Source organism: Garra rufa, chromosome 3 (genome assembly GCF_049309525.1).
Source record: "Garra rufa chromosome 3, GarRuf1.0, whole genome shotgun sequence".
NCBI lineage: Eukaryota > Metazoa > Chordata > Actinopteri > Cypriniformes > Cyprinidae > Garra > Garra rufa.
This window is the reverse complement of record NC_133363.1, coordinates 17,777,806-17,803,945: the sequence shown is the minus strand read 5'-3', so window position 1 is coordinate 17,803,945 and position 26,140 is coordinate 17,777,806. Positions and strand designations below refer to the sequence as shown.

Genomic DNA, 26,140 nt, shown 5'->3' with positions numbered 1-26,140 from the left:
ACTTTTTTCGGTTTTAATTGGCATGCACAATAAGCAGAAATGTCATGCATTTTAAACGTCTGACGGACCACCCACTAACATTTTCGTCTATTCTCGTCTCGTCCTTCATCAAACCTGCAGAAGCCATTGTTTTAGTAGAAATTATGAGTTGTTGAGTTGATAGTAAGCCACATGGCCTGACCATATATTGATCCAGCAATGCAATGCAAAAAAAAAGAACTTTGTGATTCAGTATCTCTTCTTTCTTGTGTCTTTCAGCTTTACAAAAACCTGTGGTCTACAGTCATGCAGGGTAAAAACGTCCTGGAACGGCCTTCTTGGTGGGCCGAGTTTTGTTCTGACAAACCTGCAGTTGGATCTCTCCGAGCCAAACTGTAACTCTTCATGCTGGAAAACTCTTAGGAAACAGGATCGTTGCAGACATTAATCTGTTTGTCCTAAAAGCCGAGCGGTTGCCAAGCATTGATAAATTGATAATGCACTCATACGGTTGTCATTAATAAATCAATTAAGTTTAATGAAAGATAATAACAGCTTACGGAATATGACAAAGATGTTAGAAAAGTCCAAGAAAAATCTCAACCGTGTTGATGTCGGTGTAAATTTATAAACCGATTCACTATAACTTATATCAGCATAAAGCAAGATTTATGAACTGTAAACAAAAACAAGAGCTCTTATTATGCCATGATAAACTCACTTGTTTGGTTTGACTGATAAATGTTGCTGTGTTGAAAGACTGAGTCATAGATCATCAGATCTATTGTTTGAATGCACACTAAATCATAACAAAGCCTTTAACAATAACAGTGTTCAGATGCGAACTAATTGTACAAATAATGCAGATGTTGATAACTGCTTTCATATAGATTTGAATTGAAGGTGTGCAATTGATTATTTTACATAAAATCATTTGGCATCCATGATCAAACTAACATTGAGCACAAACTCTTATATGTATGTTTAATACATAATATGTACGAATGTAATTCTAATACATTTTGACTTTTTATCACAATAAATATTTTTAAATACTTTGTGCTGAAGTCTAATTTAGACATGAATGCACTGCAGCTATATGATATGTAATATATTATCATATTGAAACATCAGACATCTTGAAAATTAGATTAAACCGCATTAAACTATGGAAACTCTTAATAACTGAGATGATTCAGAGACAGTTTTCCCCATTTAAAGATGGCTGTGCAGTGCATCAGCACACTCAAAACAGGTGTTATTGTCTTTCCATGCTTTTGGGAGACGTTGGACATGGTGTGAGCGGGTGGAGGTGGGAATGCTTAACACTACGTGACATGATGTAATGCAACCATTCTAAAAAAGCCCATTAGAACAAAGCTGTCTAAGCTACAAAGGAGCTTTCCTTTAAAAAAGGACCTTCAGTGCCATGACTTCAATTCTGGCATTGGCCGTGATGCTTCATACTAAACTGACCTTGACAGTCGAATGGTTTTATTTTGAACTTCGACCTCTGTTTCATTATTAGTTAGAGAAAAAGGTTCAAAAGCAAAGCTAATCTTTCTGAGGTATTTTACAATTATTAAATTGGCCAAAAATGGTCAGTAAACAGTATTTATTTCTTTAATGAGTACATTTACTCAGCAAGTATGCATGAAAATGATCAACAGAAATCTATTGCTGGTATTTTGAATGTTCTTTTCATCAAAGAATCCTGAAAAAAAAAATCCAGGATTTTCCATGGAAAATAATAAGCAGCCTTTGTAATAGTAGCAAATGTTTTCTGAGAAGCAAATCAGCATATTAAAATGATTTCTAAAGATTCATGTGACACTGAAGGCTGAAGTAAAGGCTGCTGAAAACATATATATATATTACATTGTAATAATATTTTACAATATTACTGTTTTCATTCATTAAATGAATGATTAGTGAGCATAAAGGACCTCTCTCAAAAACATTAAAACACCTTATAGCCTCAAACTTCGAACAGTTATCTTTCAGTTGCCCTTCTTTTCATCTTTTTCTCAGAACTTGTTGCTCTTCCCTTGTATCTTTTTTTGTCCCTATCAACTTCTATGTGTGTGACTGATGAGGAGAGTGTGTGTCTGCATTCCACACATTGGCGTGAGGTCTCTGCCGATGGCCCTGAACAACATTGTGCACTTCAGTGTCAAGTCTGTGTTTGTGTTTCTGCAAAAGCGCGTGTCATTGAATTAACATTCTTGCACAAACACGCAAATCTAACAGCTTGTGGCTTCTTTGCAACACTCCACTAGTTTGTGTTATTGATGTGGTTGTGGTCCAGTTTAGAGACCAAAGAGTGTGGGAAATTGTAGCAGACTTCACAGCTGATGTGCACTGATGTCAAACAAAATATGTTTTAAAGTTTATAATCAGCTAGTATTTCACTTGCTAAAAAGTATTAAGCTTTTACCATTATTTTCTATATATAACATGATAATACCATGATTTTTTTTATTCGAAGTACTTTACAGTGAGGGAAAAAATTATTTGATCCCCTGCTGATTTTGTACATTTGCCTGCTGACAAAGAAATGATCAGTCTATAGTTTTAATGGTAGGTTCATTTTAAAAGGGAGAGATAGAATAACAACAACAACAACAACAACAAAAATGTGTTTCAAAAAGTTATAAATTGATTTGCATTTTAATGAGTGAAATAAGTATTTGACCCCTTGCAAAACATGACTTGGTGGCAAAACCCTTGTTGGCAATCACAGAGGTCAAATGTTTCTTGTAGTTGACCACCAGGTTTGCACACATCTCAGGAGGGATTTTGTCCCACTCCTCTTTCCAGATCATCTCCAAGTCATAAAGATTTCAAGGCTGACGTTTGGCAATTTAAACCTTCAGCTCACTCCACAGATTTCCCATGGGATTAAGGTCTGGAGACTGTCTAGGACACTCCAGGACCTTAATGTGCTTCTTCTTGAGGCACTCCTTTGTTGCCTTGGCCGTGTGTTTTGTGTCATTGTCATGCTGGAATACCCATCCACGACCCATTTTCAATGCTCTGGCTGAGGGAAGGAGGTTCTCACCCAAGATTTGACAATACATGTCCCCGTCCATCGTCCCTTTGATGCGGTGCAGTTGTCCTGTCCCCTTAGCAGAAAAACACCCCCAAAGCATAATGTTTCCACCTGACGGTGGGGATGATGTTCTTGGGGTCATAGGCAGCATTCCTCCTTCTCACAGTGAGTTGAGTTGATACCAAAGAGCTCAATTTTGGTCTCATCTGACCACAACACTTTCACCCAGTTCTACTCTGAATCATTCAGATGTTCATTGGCAAACTTCAGATGGGCCTGTACATGTGCTTTCTTGAGCAGGGGCACCTTGCGGGCACTGCAGGATTTCAGTCCTTCAAGGCGAAGTGTGTTACCAATTGTTTTCTTGGTGACTATGGTCCCAGCTGCCTTGAGATCAAGATCCTCCCGTGTAGCTCTGGGCTGATTCCTCACCGTTCTCATGATCATTGAAACTCCACGAGGTGAGATCTTGCATGGAGCCCCAGACTGAGAGAGATTGACAATTAATTTGTGTTTCTTCCATTTGCGAATAATCGTACCAACTGGTACGATTATTCGCAAATGAAAGAAACACAAAATAATTGTCAATGTTGTCACCTTCTCAGCAAGCTGTTTGGCGATGATCTTGTAGCCCATTTCAGCCTTGTGTAGGTCTACAAACTTGTCCCTGACATCCTTGGACAGCTCTTTGGTCTTGGCCATGATGGAGAGTTTGGAATCTGATTGATTGATTGATTGCTTCTTTAAACAGGTGTCTTTTATACAGCTAAGAATCTGAGATTAGGAGAAATTAGCCAGAAATCTTGCTGATTGATAGGGAATCAAATTTCACTTATTAAAATGCAAGCAGTTTATAACTTTTTTTCAATGCGTTTTTATAGATTTTTTTTGTTGTTGTTATTCTGTCTCACTGTTCAAATAAACTAAAATTATAGACTGATCATTTAATTGTCAGAGGGCAAATTATTATCAGATGATTATTATTGTTACAGAACACACCCAGTGTAACACATCTTTGTTTAACTTATTTTTTTAATGCCAAGTCTTTATTTATCCAGCTTGTAGACAGCAAGATCCGTTCTGAGTTGAACCACTTGGGTGTGTTGGCATAGCACTTCAGCCACAACAGCCTGCTAATATGCTAAATCCAAACAGAGCCAGTCATCTGTCGACCCCATGCTTCTATTTATCTTAACTCTTGAGAGACTCAGTTCTGATTTCCTCCATGGTCACATGTGGTTTGACTTAAATGCTGTACTTCAGCACAATATGACTTATATTGCTTCATATGTTATATACTGTATGTTTTTGTGGGTTTTAATCAGATTCAAGGGAAAATTAAATTAGCATGTTTTAAATCTGTGGGAAGACAAATCCAAAAAGATGTTATACATTTGAGGAAAATAATGTTGAGACATAACATGGATTTTTTTTATTATTATTTTATTACCAATGATCTTATGGCGCTTTTCCACTACACAGTACCAGCTCGCCTCGGCTCGACTCGGCTCTGTTTGGTTTTCCACTGTGTAAAAGTTGTACCTGTACCTCCACAATAGTACCTGGTTGTCATAGCGACGCTGCAAGAAACTGCCGTGATGTAATCTTCTACGCGACACACACCCGCTGTCTGCACCTCCTCGTTGTCACGTGAGAACAAGGAAGGGTCTGGGTCCAGGTGCAGGGAAAGAATATTTTAATTAACAAGACACAAACAAAACCAAAACCAAAGGCCAACACGGCACACACAACTTAAACTCAAAAGAAGAAAACAAGAACAAGGTCTAGAGCCGGGATCAGAAACACACAACATAACACACGACAGAAGACAATGCAGCCAGAATGAGTAGTGGGAAATGAGAGTTCTTATAGACCAGATAATTGTGAGCAGGTGTGAGTGTAATCAGTGCTAATCACAAGACAGGAGTGTACAATTAGGTTAAGTGCAGTGGAGGGAAGGGAAAACAGCGAGAGCGGTCACCGCCGCGTCCGGAACAGAGGGCGCGGTCACCGCCGCGTCCGGAACATAGAGAGCGGTCACCGCCGCATCCGGAACAGAGGGCGCGGTCACCGCCGCGTCTGGAACAGCGAGAGCGGTCGCCGCCGCATCAGGAACAGCGAGAGCGGTCACCGCCGCATCCGGAACAGAGGGCGCGGTCACCGCCGCGTCCGGAACAGAGGGCGCGGTCACCGCCGCGTCCGGAACAGAGAGAGCGGTCACCGCCGCGTCCGGAACAGCGAGAGCGGTCGCCGCCGCATCAGGAACAGCGAGAGCGGTCGCCGCCGCATCAGGAACAGCGAGAGCGGTCACCGCCGCATCCGGAACAGAGGGCGCGGTCACCGCCGCGTCCGGAACAGAGAGAGCGGTCACCGCCGCGTCCGGAACAGCGAGAGCGGTCGCCGCCGCATCAGGAACAGCGAGAGCGGTCGCCGCCGCATCAGGAACAGCGAGAGCGGTCACCGCCGCATCCGGAACAGAGGGCGCGGTCACCGCCGCGTACGGAACAGAAAGAGCGGTCACCGCCGCATCAGGCACAGAGACAGCAGACACCGCCGTGTCAGGAACAGAGGGCGTGATCACCTGCGCGTCAGGAACGGAGTTAACGGACACCGCCGTCTCCCCACGGAAGAGCCTCTCCGCCCCCAACGCAAAGCAGGGACGCATCCGCGCAGTCTCAGCCCTACAAGCATCCATCTCAGCCAGGCAGGCGTAGATAAATTCAAATCGAACGGCCGACGCCTCCTCAAAAGACATCCCCCCCGTCTCGGGAACAGAACGGGGGGACGCCGCCTCCTTGAAAAAAAAATTCCTCCCTGCTGGACCCATCTGTGCTGGCTGCATTCTGTCACGTGAGAACAAGGAAGGGTCTGGGTCCAGGTGCAGGGAAAGAATATTTTAATTAACAAGACACAAACAAAACCAAAACCAAAGGCCAACACGGCACACACAACTTAAACTCAAAAGAAGAAAACAAGAACAAGGTCTAGAGCCGGGATCAGAAACACACAACATAACACACGACAGAAGACAATGCAGCCAGAATGAGTAGTGGGAAATGAGAGTTCTTATAGACCAGATAATTGTGAGCAGGTGTGAGTGTAATCAGTGCTAATCACAAGACAGGAGTGTACAATTAGGTTAAGTGCAGTGGAGGGAAGGGAAAACAGCGACCTCAGGTGGCTGAGGGAAACCCCACAGCCCAGATCATGACACTCGTTTGACCACGGCGTATTCTTCCGAGTTGCCATAATATGTAATGGATTGGACATGTCACGCAATCTCTGGCCAAACTTTTTAAAAATGGCGGGGTTATTCTGGATATTATTGCTGGCGCGTGCAATGATGACGCAGTGAATAGTGACGATTCTCTCTGACCAATCAGCAATCTGCTGTGTTTTCACGTCACATTTTAGTATCGCCTCAGCTCGCTTGGAACCTCGCCGGAGGTGGTACGAAAAAAAGTACCTGGAAGCCGGTACCAGTACAACTTTTACACAGTGGAAAACCAAACAGAGCCGAGCCGAGTCGAGCTGGTACTGTGTAGTGGAAAAGCGCCATCTTTGGTGAACTTACAATGTCATATATTTGTTGAAATTATTATTTTCAAACCTTATTCTGTACCTCTGTCTGAAATGATCAGTGTCTTCATGTCTTTCTTTCATCAGTCAAAAAGAAATCAAGTTTTTAAGATTTTTCACCATATAATGGACTTCAATGGGAGCCAACGTCTTCAAGGTCCAAACTGCAGTTTCATTGCATCTTCAAAGGACTCTACATGATCCCAGCCAAGGAATAAGGTTCTTACCTGGCAAAACGATCAATCATTTTCTAATTTTTTAAAAAAAAAAAATCATATACTTTGTAACCACAAATGCTTTTTAACCACAGAAATCTGGGTCATGCACAGTTAGGTTTTTGTCTGTGTACTTTGGTTCAAAAAGGTAGGGTAGGGCTAAAAACTCCAACTTCCAAATTGTCTGACATTGCTGTTGTTTTACCTTTGTTGGAAAGGGCATTTTACTTTCTTTGCACGTTGGCTTTGTAAACACTGGGTTGGTACTTCCGCCTACGTCACATGTGACACTTTCCAACATAATTACATAATGCGTGAGGTCCTTTTGGTGCAAGCATTTGTGGTTGAAAAGCATACGCTTTTTCATTGTTTTAAGAAAATGACATTGTTTTGATAGATAAAACCCTTATTCCTTGGCTGGGATCGTGTAGAGCCCTTTGAACCTGCGTTAAAACTGCAATTTGGATTTTTAACTCATTGGCCACCACTGAAGTCCAGCATATAGAGAAAAGTCCTGAAATGTTTTCCTCAAAAACTTCAATTTCTTTTCTCCTGAAGAACAAAAGACATAAACCTTTTGGATCACATGGAAGTGGGTGGGGCCTGTGGTGTAATGTTGTAAAACAATTGGATTATGTCTTGCTATAGAGGCAACCATATGCAAATACATTTGCCCTAGTGATATCCATCACATCCAAATGAGATATTTCGAGAGAAATGCTTTTTTTGTACTAAGGAGAATGGTTTAAGCTATAAAACTTGTAGAATAGTTTAATGGTACAAAAACCTCTCCTTTATCAAAAGATCAAGGAAAATTCTGTCTCATGTCATGACCCATTTAAATTGAATAGGGCCTTCTGGAAAAAATACAGCATGTGCAAGCAGCTTTTCAGACAGGCTGCACATCTGCAACATGACTAGATTTCCATTTATAGAGCAATTTTCTGTAGCCCCACATCTCAGAAAACACTAAATTGTAGGTTATTCTTCAAAAATTACAGTGGACAGGGATGACAGCAATCTTGCATCTTAGCCAAGTCAATTTGTTCTTTTTTTTGTTTGTTTTTTTTGTTTTTTTCAAAATGCAAGTTTAATACAAATGTGCTTTTGGATTTTAGATTGCTATAGGTAAGATGAATTACTGTACAGTTTGAATAGTAAACTTTGTGTCTTCAAAATCACTTAGTTGGTAAAGCTTTGAGATTTCCAGTAATTCAAAAATTAGAGCATGGTGCTACCAACACCAAAGTAATGAATCTGATTCCCAGGGAAAGCAACAACTGATCAAATGTAAATGTGTACTTTGAAAACAACATGTCCCAAAAGATGTGCTATGTAGTCTAGTGTATTCAGGTTTTGTTATCATCAAAACCCTTCATTATGTACAAAAAGTGTGTACATAATGCAGCTGATTGCATAAAATTCCACTTTTATATTCGCATTAAGTGCACTTTTTTGTTGGAATTTTCTATGAATACACATTTTTACAAAATGGTGCAGTTGAGGTCAAAAGTTTATATATACCTTACCTTGTAGACTCTTTAAAATGTTACCACATTTTACCAAAATAAGAGGGATTATAAAAAATGCATATTTTTTATTTAGTCCTAACCTGAATGAATTTCACTTGAAAGATGTTTACATATAGTCCACAAGAGAAAATAATAGTTAATATTATTTATAAAAATGACCCCGTTCAAAAGTTTACATACACTTGATGCTTAAAACTGTGTTCTTACCTGAATGATCCACTATTTATTTATTTTTTTTGCTTAGTCATAGTTCATGAGTCCCTTGTTTGTCCTGAATAGTTAAACTGCCCTTGTGTTTCTTATTTTGTTTTCTCGGAAATATGCAAATATCATCTGTACCCCTTGAAGGGCAGTACTAAATGGAAAAATATGATATTTAGGCAAAATAAGAAAAATGTACGCATTTCCATTCTGTTCAAATGTTTTCACCCCCAGCTCTTAATGCATTTTGTTTCCTTCTGAAACGTCAGAAAGAGTGTTAACCTTCTGTAATAGTTGCATATGAGTCCCTCAGTGAGAAAAAATGGATCTCAAAATTATACAGTCATTGGAAAGGGTTCAAATACACAAAAATGCTGAAAAACCAAGAATTTGTGAGACCTAAAGGACTTTTCTGAAGAACAGAAGGCAGTTTAACTGTTCGGGACAAACAAGGGACACATGACCAAATATCACTAAACAAATAAATCACAGCTGTGGATCATTCAGGTAACAACACAGTATTAAGAATCAAGCGTATGTAAACTTTTGAACAGGGTCATTTTTATAAATTCAACTATTATTTTCTCTAGTGGACTATATGTAAACTTCTGAAACACTTTATTCAGGTCAGTACTAAATAAAAAATAACATACGTTTTGTACGATCCCTTTTATTTTGGTAAAATAATTAACATTTTGCAGACTCTGCAAGGTGTATGTAAACTTTTGACCTCAACTGTATGTACACAACGTTGGATGCACCTTGCACCTTAATAGAGTATATTAAAGACTTTTAAGGTAATACCATAGTATTTTATTTTCTGTATAGACCTTGATGGTGTCTTTCGAGACAGGCCTACTTCAGTGAATAAGCTAAAGATGTAAAATCATCCTACGCTCCTTGAAAAGAGTAGCCGTGTGTCATGTCTGGATTTTGTCATCCACAGGTCCTGTCCAGACAGTGAGACCTGGAGAAAAAGCTTTGTGTACTGGAAAGTTCTGAAGGATATTCTGGATCTGTGAATTTCCAACCCAAACACTGACTAATCATGAATCGTTAGACATGACAGTTAACCTGCCTCTTTTACATAATCTACCTCAAATAATATGATTTAGACTCTTCCTGAAATTGCTCTGTTAAATTTCAGTATACACATTATTATCCACCAATTTGCCAAGTGATTCTTTTCTGAGAAAGTTTTATTTCATAGGTCCAACATTCATAGATCCAGCTGAAAAGAACCAAATATATGTCAAGACATATATATGCTGTAGACATTTTAGACAAACAGGAACATGAGCATATACAGACTGATAAACAGATTACATGAATAGAAGACGTCTCACTCTGATATCTGCATATAAAGAGCACACAGCATTTGATTGGACAAGATGGCCATAAAAATGCACAAATTATATAAAACTTATTTTAAAAAAACCTTGCACAGCAATTGATTCTTGCCACTGGTGCCACAAAGAAGTTTCAATGAATGTTGAGATGTTAAGAAGAGGATCCACATGCTAATCTATAAGATTTTAAAAAAAACAAAAATTATATTTATAAAAATATATATTAAAAGATTTATTATTATTTTTGTATTTCTAGTATTTATTAGATATTCTTATTAAAAAGATTTCCCTAGCTCAACATTTCATTGTATATTCATTATGGATTGGCTATAAAATATCACCAGCTTTGTCTTCTTCTACAAAATACAGTACTGCTTTCATATTTGCAATGAACAAAATCATTCTTCGCTTCAAACCTGCTTCAAAGAGTGTGCTGTTATGAAATGCCTTTCATATAAAATCTCTTAGGCAGACTTGGCATGATTGGGATTGCAAAAGCTCAAGGTTAGATTCCTCTCAGCTTGTTTTGTAGAATGAAGCACTGTTAGACATCCCTTTGGCCATGATAGTGCATGACTGACATGATAAAGCCAATGTCTTCAGTAAAAAAACTGATAGTTCACATTTCGAAATAAATGATGGCATCACTGCATGATGACGTCAGGCTCAATGTTGAAGAGCAGGTCGTCGTTGCCTCTGCGAACCTCCAGCAGAAGAGTCGTATCTTGGTTGAGCGCTTCCTTCAGGTCGCTGGTGCTCATCAGAGGCTCTCCGTTTAACTTAACGATAATGTCACCATCTCTGATGCCCCCTCTGAAACACATTTAGAGAAATGGTACAGTATATTGGCCAGTCATGTACTTATATATAGTGGAATTGGAATAAATGCAAGGTTATGAGACGTGAGTTAAACTTTTAACTTGAAAGGCTTCAAAAGATGCAAGTGAATCTAGAAATATTCTTATTTTTCATCATAATAGATGTTTTAAAAAATGTATAGGCTACAATATTTGCCTTCATATTTTGTGCATCTTTTCTGAAATTATATTCAATAGAATATTGCTTGAATCATGTTGTAGTTACAGTTGAGGTCAAAAGTTTACACCCCCACTTTCAGAATCTGCAAAATGTTAATTATTTCACCAAAAGAGGGATTGTATGCATGTTATTGTTAATTTAGTACTGATCTTAATAAGATATTTCACATGAAAGATGTTTACATATAGTCCACAAGAAAAAAATTACTTCGTTCAAAAGTTTAAACCCTCTTAATTCTTACCTGAATGATCCACAGCTGTGTTTTTTTTAGTGATAGTTTAACTGCTTGCTGATCTTTAGAAAAAATTATTTAGGTCCCACACATTCTTGGGTTTTCCAGCATTTTTGTGTATTTAAACCCTTTCCAACAATGACTGCATGATTTAGAGATTGATCTTTTCACACTGAGGACAACTGAGGGACTCATGCAACTATAACAGAAGGTTCAAGCGCTCACCAATGCTCCAGAAGGAAAAAACGATGCATTAAGAGCCAGGGGGTGAAAACTTTTGAACAGATTGGAGATTTGTACATTTTTCATATTTTGCCTAAATATCATATTTTTTTCCATTTAGTACTGCCCTTCAGAGGTTACAAATGTTAGTTACGTGTTTCCCAGAAGACAAAATAAGTAGAATTTACCCTGATCTTCATATTCAAAAAGATCTTAATGCATGGTTTTACCTTCTGGAGCATCAGTGAGCATTTAAACCCTTCTGTAATAGTTGCATATGAGTCCCTCTGTTGTCCTCAGCGTGAAAAAATGAATCTCAAAATCATACAATCATTGGAAAGGGTTTAAATACACAAAAATGCTGGAAAACCAAATAATTTGTGGGACCTGAAGTATTTTTCTGAAGAACAGAAGGCACAGCTGTGGATCATTCAGGTAACAACACAGTATTAAGAATCAAGGGGATGTAAACTTTTGAACGGGGTCATTTTTATAAATTCAACTATTATTTTCAAGTCAGTACTAAATAAACAGTAACATTAGTTTTTTTATGACCCCTCTTATTTTGGTAACATAATTTACATTTTGTAGATTCTGAAAGGGGGGTATAAACTTTTGACCTTAACTGTACATTTTTAAGTTGACTAGTTAAATAAATCAAAATTGTCAACTTGAATCGATCAAACGTTTATAAAAAAAAAGATCAATAATAAACTCATTAATTTTTAGCCGTATCACCTAGTTCTAAACTTTATTTATTACTTAAACCTGTATTATTCATATCTGTCATTTCTCTTTAAGGTTAATTGTGATCTTTAACATGTTGTCATTCACTGAGCACAGACAGAGATAAACTACTTGGCTGGGAGTTCTGAAGCACTGCCACAACTAAAAGACCACAGAGCATCTGGTTTGGCTGATGCTTACTTCTGAGCAGGGGAGTGAAGAACCACCTCATGGACGTAGATCCCGCTGCTGACATCAGGGAAATCAGGATTCTGCTGCTTCAGCTCTTCCACGAGTCTGGAGGAGACAGACAGAATGCCTCACATATACACACACACACACAAACAATGACTAAACAGCTCAGCAGTGTTTATTTACATGTGTTGTGTTTTAGTGTCTGTAGTGAAAGACACTCACTCTTCTGTGATAGTGAGCATTCGGATTCCAATGAAACGCTTCTTCACTGCTCTCGCCTCTGAAACAGTATGTAGATGTGTTAAAGCATTAGTTTACTTCCAGAATAAAAATGTATAAATAATTTACATACCCCCATGTCATCCGAGATGTTCATGTCTTTCTTTCTTCAGTCGAAAAGAAAGGTTTTTGAGGAAAACATTTCAGGATTTTTCTCTATATGGCCACCACTGAAGTCTACTATATGGAGAAAAATCCTGGAACGTTTTACTCAAAAACCTTAATTTCTTTTCAACATGAACATCTTGAATGACATAGGGGTGAGTAAATTATCAGGATGTTTTTATTCTGGAAGTGAACTAATTCATTAACACATTTAATCCAGTAAGAATGGCTCTCAAAAATAAAACATATGTTTAATATTAGATGAGTAATACTCTAAACTCCCTACAAATTCCCTTGTACAAAAACTGCCCCATGTACCTTTGTTTTGTTTTCCCAAGGAATCATTTAAAAAGCGAGTAATCCTGTCTGAAGGAATGGCAAAGGAGATTCCTGCAGCTACTTTCAAGGTGTTGATTCCTATCACCTCTCCATCCTTATGGAAAACAAAAAATAATACAATATCAGTATATGCTGGAGTATTAAAAGGGCACCTAAAAATTCAAATACTGCCATTTGTTGTTGTATTGTTTAAATGTGTCATTCCAAACATGTCTTTATGAAGCATAAGGTGAATTTTTAAAGAGCAGGCAAAAATTTAATATTCAAATTATACAGAAAAAAAATGGATATTCTTCAAAAATTCACCTTTTGTGTTCTATACAAATTTGTTTAGAAACTAAAATACATCACAGTATGAAATAATTACCAAATTAACGAGTGGTCCACCTGAGTTCCCATACTAAGAAAAGAAAAAAAGTAATGTTAATTATTGATTCTCAAACAATTTTACACACACATTATCTAGGATTCAATTTAGACCAAAAGTACTGAACAGAAATGCTGAAGCATTGAACAAATATATAAATCTAAAACTTTAAAGGAGGTAAACTTCAACTGCTTCCACTTTAAAACTATAAAACAGAATTGCAAGTGAAATAATAATGAATTGTTTTTTTATCAGTGCTTAAACAACTTTACACACCTTATCTAAATGGGATTAGATTTGTACCAAAAACACTGAACAAAAATTTTGAAGCATTGAACCAAAACCAGGGCTGGATTGGTAATCTGGCATACTAGGCATTATTCCAGTGAGCGGCACACTTCAGAACTGATACAATTTTTTCCTCAATGATTGGTTCATCATGCAGGGACAGCAGCCCATAGGTTTGTGGTCTGTATTGACAGTATAAACCCAATCACAATGTGCCATAGGCGAAGGCTCATGAAAATACGTGCCTCTACATAAATTTCTGCAACACCGTAATAACGTACCTTACTGTGCATTTCGCGGCAGTTTCAAAGTGAAATGTCCAGTGAGTGCCGCTAAAACACATTCAAAACATGACCGTGGCACGTTTTATTACGTTGGTACAGACACGTATTGCTGTTTTTAATATGCTGCTTGAGGTATGTATTGTAGCTGTTCAGAATTCAAATATCCAGGGAGTGTCGCTAAAGGTTAATGCTCTACCAATAGTGTTAACAAATGCAAAAGTGATATAAAAACGCATTTGTTGATGCAGCCGTGCTATTTCAACTTCCTTATGTGGATTTGAGCTCTACATCACTCTTGTGGAATGCCAAATCGGGTGAGCTACCGAGCAAACTTACTAAATTAGAAAACTCATGCATATGAAGCTGTATATGTGCAACCACATTTTAAAGTATCAGTTTTCAAATCGTGCAGGATGTTAAAATTGTTTTGAAGTCATAACATAATATTCCACAAGTAATTGTGTTAAAATTAGGCTTTATTAATCAAAACTCTGTACCTGTAAATCATTCTTAGTGTGAAAATAAAAGTAGTCAGAGTTTTACTACCTCTAGTGTTCATTTCAACTGGAAACGGCAGTGCTTCGTACATATAGGTATGTTTTTTCAGTTTTGCAGAAATGTATATAGGGGCACATGTTTCCAATGAGCCTAGGTAAAGTATCCTGCTCCACCTATACACATATCGTATCAACCCATCCCTCTTCTTCTCCATCTCTCAAATTGAACCGACCAAGGCTTAAATGTGGTGCTAAAAAGCTCTGGGAAAAGAAGCTTAAACGTTTGGAGATGGATTCCGCCAAATGTGCAAAGATTACTGACATGTTTACTGTAGGGGCCGCTGGCTTCGTTGGCAGTGCCAAAGTTTGTGCAGCAGCATAATCAAGTAAAAGAGCAGGTGGCGAGCCAGGAAGAACAGGCTTGTTCTGTTGTCAATGATGAGAGCCAATGGGACAGGCAGGGGGATGAGGAGCTGAATTAGTAAGGAGTAGCTTCATGATAACTGGGACTCACAGGGAGTGGAGAGGGAAGTAACCTGTCCTAATTTGTGTGTGCCGTAAGGATGATAACTGTTAATTAAATTTCACCAAAGTAATTACTAAGTCAGCACAACAGAAGCTATTTGGCATTGTTTTTGTACCGTAGAAAGCTACTGTTTAGTTTCCTCAAACAATCATTGACGTTGACTGACTGTAACACATTAGCTAGACTGGACTGGACTTAAACAGGTACACACAGTAGCATTTTGAATGACTGTGTGTGTGTATATATATATATATATATATATATATATATATATATATATATAATATTTATATATATATACATACAGTCAAGCCTGAAATTATTCATACCCCTGGCAAATTCTGACTTAAAGTTACTTTTATTCAACCAGCAAGTTTTATTTGATTCGATGATTATAAGACGATGTACAAGAGGCATCATTGTGGAAAAAAATCATTACTCATCTTTTATTTACATTTGAACAAAAAGTGGCATGTCAAATGCTTCCTATAATTGCTGACCAGCTTTTTGCATGTCTCCACTGATATTTTTGCCCATTCATCTTTAGCGATGAGCTCCAACTCTTTCAGGTTGGAGGGTCTCCTTGCCATCACCCTGATCTTTAGCTCCCTCCACAGATTCTCAATTGGATTTAAGTCAGGACTGTGTGCAGTGTCCATTGGACTGTTTGCCTTGAGATGTTACCATCAGCAGAGCCCAGATTCATCAGGATGGCCTTGGTGGTGTTCCTTTGATTGTTTTTTACCTCTCTCACTATCCTCCTGGCCAGCACAGGTGTCACTTTTGGCTTCCGACTACGTCCTCTGAGATTTTTCACAGTGCGGAACGTTTTGTATTTTTTAATAATACTTTGCACTGTAGCTACTGGAACTTCAAAACATTTAGATATGGTCTTATAGCCCTTTCCTGACTTGTGAGCAGCCACAATGCATAGCCGCGGGTCCTCAGTGAGCTCCTTTATCTTAGCCATGACTGTCCACAAACCAACAGCAGAGAGCTTCTGTTTTTCACCTGTTGAGTTGATTAAAACAGCTGTTCCCAATGAATCAGGGTAATTAGGATGCTTTAGAACAGCATGGACTATTTGGAATGGTATAGAACTTTGGATTTTCCAATAGACTGTAAAAGTTTGCAAAGGGTATGAATAATTTTGGACATGCCACTTTTTGTTCAAATGTAAATAAAATCTGAGAAATATTTTTTTCCACAACGATGCCTCTTGTACATCGTTTAATTATCTTTTGGGAGAAGCCTGTGTCATTTCCAGGCAAAAAAAAAAAAAAAACTTGCTGGTTGAATAAAAGTAACTTTAAGTCGGAATTTGCCAGGGGTATAAATAATTTCGGGCTTGACTGTATATATATATATATATATATATATATATATATATAGTCAAAGTCATCTCTGACTGGACCAATTCTGGACTGTAGACAGTGGTGGGCCACCTAGACCAAAAATGCCATTATTTTATGTCCTAGTCCAGCCCTGTTCAAAACTGATGAAAACCAACTGTCAGAATTGCAAAAAAAAATTATAAAATAAATAAAATAAAATAGGCAGCAAATATGAAAAGTCTAGTAATGCAGTCATAAAGTCTGATAATGAAAAGGGAAGCAACATACAGTAACCATTACCAAAATATTTGTTCAATAACTGAATAGTTATGTTCAGTACATAAGCATTACTTAATGAATGCAATATGATTTCAAAATTAAATTTTAGAGGTGGTCTGGATTTCTTATGCAACAGCCGGTAAGACTTAAAACATGTATTGTTCTGGTTATTCAGTGTCTTACGTTGATAATGGCGTCAGTCTGGATGTAGTCCATGTCTGAGTCACGGAGACCCAGTTCTTTCCCATCTCTCTGCGCAGTGCTGACTATTCCTGTCGTCACTGTGTTCTGCAGGGCGAACGGACTACCGATGGCCACCACAAATTCACCCGGGCGCAGGTCTGCTGAGTGACCCAGCAATAAAACAGGCAACTTTTTCTGCCAAATGGGGGCATAGGATGTAATTGAGTAAACATGACTTTTTATTATAAAGACAGTCCAAAAATACAAGTTTCGTCTCACCTGTGGGTTGATTTTAATAGTGGCAATGTCAGATTTCTTGTCGATGTCTTTGATAGTGGCCTCATGCACATCCCCATCACGCATCTGTACTTTGAGTCGCTGATGACCCGAAACAGGTGTGGTGCTGGAGACTACATGAGCGTTAGTCACAATCAGCCCAGTCTCTGACATTACAAAACCTGAACCACTCGATAGTGGAACAGTCCTGCCAAAGAGGGGATGGCTAGGGGGCAAAAGCAGAAATATAAAGTTGACATTATTTAGTTTCATACACTTGCACTGATCATTCAAAGTGATTGAAAAAATAATTTAAACTCTCATCAGTTTTATTTTGTATTGCATACTATTGTCCAGTTTTTTTTTTTGTTTTTTTGTTTTTTTGTATACCCTATGTTCTTAGCATACTTTCAAAAAAAACTTATTTTGGAAATATTATGCTTTAAAAATACGTACTTTGCAAGTTCAAACGGAATATTTAAGTTTTCAGATGCTTAACTGCATTAACTACAATTTAATAAAAATATGTTATTTTAAATTTATATTAAATGTAATTACTGAACTTAAGACTACTTTTTTGAAGTAGGATTCAATGCAATCAAGCCTACCTGTTCTCATGTACCTGTGGGAACTTTTTCGCAAGATGTGAAATACGTACCGATAAATACATAACACTGCAGTTTCCAACAGAAATAAACTCTAGAGGTGGTAAAACAACGAGGACTTATAATGATTTTTTGTACACATTTACGATTACAGCTACATATGTTTCACTTTCCGGGTGTAATAAGCTTGCTCTGTAGGTCAGCCAGCGTGGAATTTGACTTAGGAGGTGGAATCATTGGGTACAAATCCTGTGAAAAACATGACTCACGGTGAAAGAACTGAAAGATGAGGTAGTACCCGCTACTATCGGGTAGGTTTAGGTGTTTTGCAGATGGTACGTTATTTTAAAACGTCACAAGTGAGTCAAAAGTGGTGGTGGTGGCACATACAAAACCAACGTCACATAAAATGTACAATATGTACGTTCCTCTGTTCCACTCAGTGGACATTTCACAAAATGTATGTCACGAAATGTACAGGTCTTGTGAAAAAGTTCCCACAAGTACGTTTTCGTCATGAGGTCAGGTTGAATTAAGCACAGTTTTTTTTTATTTCAAAACACTCATTTACCATAAAACCGTGGAGATCAAATCTAGAGTACAACCTATAATTTCCTAAATTTCACGGTCACTGCTAAGTCCTATTTGAAGTTATTCTAAAAGGAGTAGAAGGAAAGTTTATTAATTTCTTTCATAAATTAATTGTATTCTGAAGCACAGTATAAAAAACTGATCAAAATTAGAGAACATTAAATCTCCAAGTTATTGGCGTTAATCTGGCACCGGGTGCTAATTTCCTCTTTCCATTTTATGACAAACCCTATTTAACTGGCAGCATTCCTCCATTTTTTACTGAGATTGCAAAATGGCGGGCTGCTCTAAGGTGACTGAAACCCTGCAACAGGAGGTTGTCCAGATAAAGGCCAAAGGGATGACCCTTTCAGCCACTAAGAGAGAAGTTGGTCTTTCTAAATCTGTGATTTCTCGAATATTGCAGGTTTTAGGGTTGTGCCGATAGTATTGTGTATCGACGATAGTCAGAGGTATTGCCTTTGAGAATAGCAAGACGATTATTATTATTAATTATTATTATCCATTAAAAATAGACTAGGCACTAATATTAGCAAAGCCGCTCTGAGAGCCGCTTCTGGGATGCTTCAGAAATTTGCCGGCTTGCGGTGCGGCTGGTATAAACACAAGCATTGACTAGAGTGGCCGTGATCTGCTCCAGTGAGCAGTAAATGCGCCACAGACGTGTGCAGTGTAAATAAGGGAGATTTATTCATCATATAGTGTAGATAGCTTCACTGATTATAACAGAAGTGTTGTTTAAAGTGCGTAATACTCATGCTAGACTAGGTTCGGCATTGATAATGTAAATGTTCTTGATCGGTTTCTGTAGCTGCTTTTTGAGTAACTAACAAAATGTAAGAATTATAATTAGTAACTTACAATGTTTCTAACAAATTGTTGTCATGTTTAATACAAATCCAGTCATATTAAAAACATTAGGCTGCTTTTAGCCTTAAACTGGAGTTCGTTCACTTACCGGTAATGAAACTATGAAAGTTAATAGTTAAATAAATTAGCACAATAATATTGTGTATTGGCAATCTCACAGGCTGACAATAGGAAGATATGATAGTTGAGCATATTGCCCAACACTAGCAGGTTTACAATGACACTAATTCATTCAAGTCCTCCAAAAAGGCTGTTCATCCTTTTAAGACAAATTCACAAGAAGACAGCATAATGCAGAGACTTTCAATGGGAAATCGGTTCAGCACTGCAGCTGGAATTGCTTGCCAGTTCAGTGCTAAACTGTTTAGCACCGAACTGGTAAGCAATTCCAGCTGCATTATGCAGTGACCAAGCCTTTCATCAATAAAAAGAATCAAACGGCTAAGCTCAACTTCGCTGAGGAGCATGTTGTGTGGAGAGAGAAGAACCGGTCCCAAGTTCACTTTAGTAATGACAGCAAGTTTTATTTATTTGGGTCTGATGGGAAACAGTTTGTAAGAAACTGACTACAGTTACCAAACTATGAAAGAGGCCACAGATGTGCTGAAGTCATTCAAAGCAAGGGCCTCCACACCTCCTACTAATTTCTGACAGCTGTAACCCTCTAAAATTTAGCTGTAATCTTCTTTCGTGCTACAGTGGTAACTGTTCTCTAATTTTGATCGCTGTGTTTTCCAGGTTGAAGGATTTTGTTGAAATGCTTTGGATATTTAGTCCAAAACATTGTATACCTATAGCTAATATTCCTTCAAATTTTGAGTGATTAAGATTAACAATATTTCAGAAAAAAAATCTAGTATGTATAGTGTTTTCCACTGTATATATGTTTTCATAAAGACTTGTTTACCCAGTTTCTCCATGCCACACTCTCTGACATCATTGGCAAAAGCAGTTGTGCATGTGTTCAGCTGATTTACAGACAGCAGTGACCCTCACACAGCTGTGTTTGCCAAGCACCTTCCTCATTTCCCCCCAGTTTTAAAGCGGCGTGCAGACGGCAGCCACACCATGAAAGTGTTTGCAAGTGTTTGGGCTTACTTTAGGAACAGCTCAATGTGCACCACAGCAGGGGCGATCTTCTCCACCACGTCAGCAATGAAGTTGAATTTGTACCTTGGGCTGCTGGGGTGTGTGGGACCTATACTAGCAGAAAGAATTACTCATGTTAATAACTCCACTCTATAAAAAAAAACATGTTTTCTTCTGTAATGCACAATAACTGTCTTTTTATAAACCCAAATAGTCTTTTCTGGCTCAAGAGGGCATGATTAGCAGGCATGCAGCGTTTAAATACTTTCCTGCAGATTCAGATGGTATGCAATGATGATAGTTGGATAAAGCTTTTTCACACACAGGAAATGTTCCTCTATAATTGGGTCTAAAATCACTAGGTGGCTTTTATCCTTGTGCATGCTTGACTTGTGCTGGGTATGCAGTATGTGTATGAAAGAGAATGATGAAAGTGTGTCCAGTGTGTAACGTCCTAGTAATTAGGACGTTATTTTCTGCAAGCATCAGGGTGGTTTTTCCCTCGACTGCCGTTTCCTGTGACCATGTTGGCACAGCCATCATTCTTTTGTGTGCACACCCTGATTGTCCTACTGACCTAAAATTTGAAGCCATTAAAAGACCTTTTAAAAACTAGTTTAGTACTACTTTAGTACACCAAATGGATGTGTTAAATACAAAAACAATCATTAAAATGACCTAACATTAGTTTTAAATAAAACAGGTTTTATTATTCTGAATTGCAAAGGAATTGTGTAATGCAAAGTTGAATTTTCAGCAGTCATCACATGTCTTCATGATCTTTCAGAAATCATCCTAATATGCTGATTTGGTGCTCAAGAAATGTGAATACACTACCAGTCAAAAGTTTTTTAATGTTTTTTAAAGAAGTCTCTTCTGCTCACCAAGCCTGAATTTATTTGATCCAAAGAACAGAAAAAAAAACTGTAAAATTCAGAAATATTTTTACTCTTTAAAATAACTGTTTTTTATTTGAATATATTTTAAAATGTAATTTATTCATGTGATCAAAGCTACAATTTCAGCATCATTACTCCAGTCACATGATCCTTTAGAAACATTTATTATTATTATTATTATTATTACTATGAATATTTAAAACAGTTGAGTGCATTTTCAGGATTCTTTGATGAAGCATTTATCTGCATTTATCTAAAATAAAAAGCTTTTGTAACATTATACACTATACTATTCAAAAGCTTGGAGTCAGTATGTTTATTTTATTTATTTATTTAATGGGGGGAAGAAATTATAAAAATTAATGTTTTTCTGAACTTTCTATTCATCAAAGAAACTTGAAAAAAAATTTCTCAGCTGTTTTCAGCATAATAATAAATGTTTTTTTGAGCAGCAAATCAGAATATTGCAATTAGTTCTGAAGGATCATGTGATTGGAGTAATGATGCTTAAAATGCAGCTTTGAAATCACAGAAATAAATTACATTTGAAAAGATATTCAAATAGAAAACAATTGTTTTGGATAAAATAAATTAAAAATCCTACTGTTCAAAAACTTTTGACTGGTAGTGTATATGTAAAGCTAGTTGGTCAAAATAACATCAATATATAATTCTAAAGCTTTATTCCCTGGCATTCTGGATGAATGCATTTAAGCTTTATAATTTGGAAGCTGCGAGAAACCAAAATAAGCATGCAATGACTTACACTCAACTGTTAATCATTAATCAAAAGCAACACCCCATATAAAAGCACATTCCATTAAAGCTGCATCACAGAATCATGACCTCTCAGATTTCATGACTGCCAAGTATATCAACTTCCAATGGCAATGCAAATTCATTTAGACAATCACATATAATATTAAGAAATGCCACTTAACCCAAAGTCGGCCAGGAATAAACCAAAAATGAATGCCTAATAAAAATATGTTCTAAATAGTTTCCTCGTTCGTCTTTTCCAGTCTGGAGTGGTGAAGAGACGAGACATCAGAAGACCAGCTGATCACACAATCTGGTGGAAAGATGATGGGCAGCATCTGTTTCTAAGGCACTGGGTCACCTAATACAGTGATTGCAAGGCTTAGTGTTATATTTTGAGGTTTTTGACTTAGTAGACTATAGTAGACTATAATTGATGTGACTTTTAATGCTGTAATGATTTGCTGCACTCCAAATAGCCATGGGCTTTTCTGTGGGTTTTTTGCTTACAGTTTTGCTGCTTGCCTCACTACCGGGTTATTCACCAATATATACACCATTGTGGCCAGTGTCATTGCGTGGGCCAACAGTAACTAATAGGTGGATGATTGCTACCAGACGGACTTCTTTAAACCTGGTTTTGCTGAATCATTTTTGATTTATAGGGTTAGTTCACCCAAAAATGAAAATTAGCCAATGATTTACTCACCCTCAAGGCATAGGTGTATATGAATCCAATCAGAGTTATATAAAATTTTTACTGGCTTTTCCAAGCTTTAAAATGACAGTCAGTGGGTGTTTCTGAAAAGAAGTCAAATAAAGTGCATCCATCTATAATAAAAAGTGCTCCACATGGCTCTGTGGGGTGAATAAAGCCTCCTGCACTGTAAAAAGTGAACAGTTGGATCAACTTTAAAAAATGACTTTAACTGGCAACACCTAAAAATGTTACGTTTTTTCAACTTAATTTATCACATTTTATTAACTTAATTTTCCTAGGTCAATCACACTTACTCTGTGGCGTAAATAAAGGCCTCCTGCAGCAAATCGATACATTTTTGTAAGAAAAAAAAACACATATTTAAAATGTAATAATCACTTTTCACTAGCTTGCACTAAATGTGATACGTGTAAGCCATTCTGGGTGGATAGGACATATGCGTAACGCTTGTGCTTGCGCCACTGATCTTGCGAAAACCACCGTTTGTTTACAGGAGCAAAGAAAGCAACGTTTCCTCGTCTTCTCTTGGCTAATGTCGAAATCCTCCAACATTTTTCTTTACAAATACTTCTTTTATACCACTAATTTATGACTGTTGTTTTGTTTTGCTCTTTCCTCTGCGCTTCTGTGTATGACAGTTAGCGCATGCTAGAGAAAAGTGATTACTACATTTCAAATATGGATCTTTTTCTTACAAAAACACATCGATTTGCTATAGGAGGCCTTTATTCACCCCCCTGGAGCAGTGTTGAGCACTTTTTATTATGGATGGATGCACTTTATTGGACTTCTTTTGGACTGTTGAACAGAAACACCCACCCACTGCTATTATAAAGCTTGGAAGAACCAGAATAATTTTTAATGTAACTCTGATTGGATTTTTCTGAAAGAAGAAAGTCATATACACTTGGGATGCCATGAGGGTGAGTAAATCATTAGGATAATTTTTATTTTTGGTTGAACTAACCCTTTAACAGACCTGAAAATTTGACCTAATAAGCCCAGGTAATATCTCTTGATCTCATGATCATTTCACCTCATGAATCACCTTTTCATCCAATTCTAGGTCACCTCTCACTGACAACATGTCTCCGGAGAGGTGGTACCGTTTCCAATAGGAGCCTCCTCCCTCTTCCTGTCACCACTGAAAAAAACTTTTTACTGCTGATCTGGAAGTGCTGATCTTTCCTCTAAAATGATAAAGGATAGGGTGGACAAGAATAAGGTCTTGTCCAAAATCAGAGCAAAAGGGCAACTTCCACTGAGAACCCCACAGGAAATCGTACTTGGCCTGCAAAGAACAAAGCAGCCCTATTTTCCAAATTTCTCTGCAGCTGCACGTCAAGTTTGGGGTCAAAGTCCTATTTCAAAATACTCATGATGGCTCATCTGGTTATCAGTTGAGTTGTGCTATGTGATGGTCACTAGAGCTCAAGAGTGTTATCTTCTGAATGCAATATCCACATAGTGGAAAGACAGTATGTGTGTGTGTGTGTGTGTGTGTGTGTGTGTGTGTGTGTGTGTGTGTGTGTGTGTGTGTGTGTGTGTGTGTGTGTGTGTGTGTGTGTGTGTGTGTTTGTGTGCGTGTGTCTATGAAAAACAAAACCTGAACTAAACTAAGCTAGATAATAAAACAATTGTCTTCTGTACATCTGCCTATTCACAACTGATGAACTTGCAACACTGAACCTGAACTTATTTGAATGAACATTGAACTCAGTGTTGCCATCTCTGCGGCTTTCCCTCGTAATTGGGCTACTTTAACACTGTTGCCGCGGGTTAAAGCACCCCAATAACATTACATTTAGCCCCTGGAATGTGAACTGTAACAAGGGAACCCCACGGCATGTATTTTACCCCCTGGAAAGTAATTTTTATAAAGTTGTTCTTTTAGTTTTTTTGCGCACCAAAATTATTATTCTCAGTAGCCTACCTTTCTGGACCTTGAACGTGGTAGGGCCCTTGCTGTCTATTGAGGGTCAGAGAGCTGTCGGATTTCATCAAAAATATCTTAATTTGTGTTCTGAAGAGGAACGAAGGTTTTACGGGTTTGGAACGACATGAGGATGAGTAGCCTAATTAATGGCGGGATTTTCATTTTTTGGGTTAACTATCCCTTTAACGTTTCTGCATAAATTATTACACAATTTTGTATATATATTATTGTAGCATGCCTTTCTCTATACACAAATCACTTACCTTGCTTGCTTTCACAGGGTCCTTTGTGCACGTTGGTGACCGCGGGCAGACCCTGCTGCAGGGCTTTCCTGCTCACGGCTTTCAGCTGGCAGATATTACCGTACGTGTTCCCGTCACTACCGCACACTTTACTGCTGTACCTGCACTGACACACGCCTTTGGACAGTCTTTTTCCAGACGGGTGCTTGCATTCCAGCCCGTCCCCGCAGGGTAGATCATCCTTGCGGCCGCAGGGCTCTCCCTCTCCCTGAGCGCAAACTAGACAGCAGTTGCAGCGGTCCGGCACATACCCGCTCGGGCAGCTCGGGCTCGGACACGTACTCACATCACAACGCTCCGGACACTTGAGTTTAGTTTCCGCGAGAGCATCTTTGATGCAAAGAAAAACGACCGAGACAAATAGAAAGACCTGCATTTTTGGTTTAAAATGAAAACGAATTCTTAGAAAGTTTTTGGATAGCTAGTCAGTGTCCTCTGGAGATCACCATTACGCGTCAGAATTCTAATGCAAAAGCTTCTTTCAGATGAGATGTGTGCGTTCCTGCAGGCTCAGTTGAAAAACCGGTGTGAAATGGTTGTCCAAAGAATAGAAATATTTCTTATCCAAGTAAGATCTGATCTACTGATGCGCGCAAATGCCGGTGAATTAAAGTGCAAAGTATTAAAGCAGTGTATTTGAGGCCTCTAGATGTTTGGTCCTGTTGTATCTGCTGACCATCTCAACATCCTCGAGTGAAGTCTGCTTTTTTCTTCTCTCTAGAGGAGGCGGGGAATTTCGTTTTCCTCAAAACGCTGTAGTATAGTGATGGGAAGTTCGACTAATTTCCGCGAGTCGGTTATTTCGAACAGTTTCAGAGAACCGGTTCAAAAATCAGAATCGGCTACATATCTATATAAATGCATCATGATTGATTGTGATAAGGAACAACATAGCTATTTTTGTGCCCCTCCCCCGAAGGAAATCTGGATTTTTTATATTGTTTTGAAACAATATCATATAGATGCAGCAGTTCCATACATTACAGATGGCAAACATGCAGGACAATGACGGAAAGCTCATCCACTGAACCTGTTAGCACTGGTGTTCCACCTTTCCACCTTGTTATGCTCTATTCCACCCTGTTAGAAGTCATTTTATATAATGATTTGACAGCAACGTTAAATATTTGGCATACTTTTGTTTTATTTTGTGAGGTGAGGAGCATTAACAGCAAATATGTTTTTAAACAAAAAATATTATTTACCATCCTGTTGGCAAAAATGGGCACAAAAAGTACATGTTTTTAATAATTAAGACATATTCTATTAATCAATAATTGTTTTGTTATTG

General features: G+C 38.0%; 2 protein-coding genes across 3 annotated transcripts in view; one reads left to right on the top strand and one right to left on the bottom strand.

Annotated features, from left to right (window-relative positions):
• Positions 1–1,037, top strand: part of acox3 (acyl-CoA oxidase 3, pristanoyl) — a 29,743-nt gene extending 28,706 nt beyond the window's left edge. For both annotated transcript variants that reach the window (XM_073835791.1, XM_073835792.1), the window contains exon 18: positions 259–1,037. In XM_073835791.1, the coding sequence (XP_073691892.1) occupies positions 259–378 (120 nt within the window). In that variant the 3' untranslated portion in view covers positions 379–1,037. The remainder of the gene's footprint in view (positions 1–258) is intronic.
• Positions 1,038–9,739: 8,702 nt separating this feature from the next.
• On the bottom strand, positions 9,740–25,571 carry htra3b (HtrA serine peptidase 3b). Its single transcript, XM_073836878.1, has 9 exons — positions 24,811–25,571; positions 20,242–20,341; positions 17,081–17,303; positions 16,802–16,996; positions 13,411–13,443; positions 13,023–13,137; positions 12,543–12,600; positions 12,327–12,422; positions 9,740–10,720 (listed from the first exon to the last, which is right to left on the bottom strand). The coding sequence occupies exons 1-9, from the start codon at positions 25,223–25,225 to the stop codon at positions 10,552–10,554; spliced, it is 1,404 nt and encodes a 467-aa protein (XP_073692979.1). The 5' UTR covers positions 25,226–25,571; the 3' UTR covers positions 9,740–10,551.
• Between the last annotated feature and the right edge of the window lie 569 nt (positions 25,572–26,140).

Coding starts and splice junctions, on each gene's coding strand:
- htra3b (XM_073836878.1), bottom strand. CDS start 25,225: ATGCAGGTCTTTCTATTTGTCTCGGTCGTTTTTCTTTGCATCAAAGAT. Junction 16,997..17,080: donor CTATTAAAATCAACCCACAG/GTGAGACGAAAC, acceptor CCCATTTGGCAG/AAAAAGTTGCCTGTTTTATT. Junction 13,444..16,801: donor AGACTGACGCCATTATCAAC/GTAAGACACTGA, acceptor TTCTTTTCTTAG/TATGGGAACTCAGGTGGACC.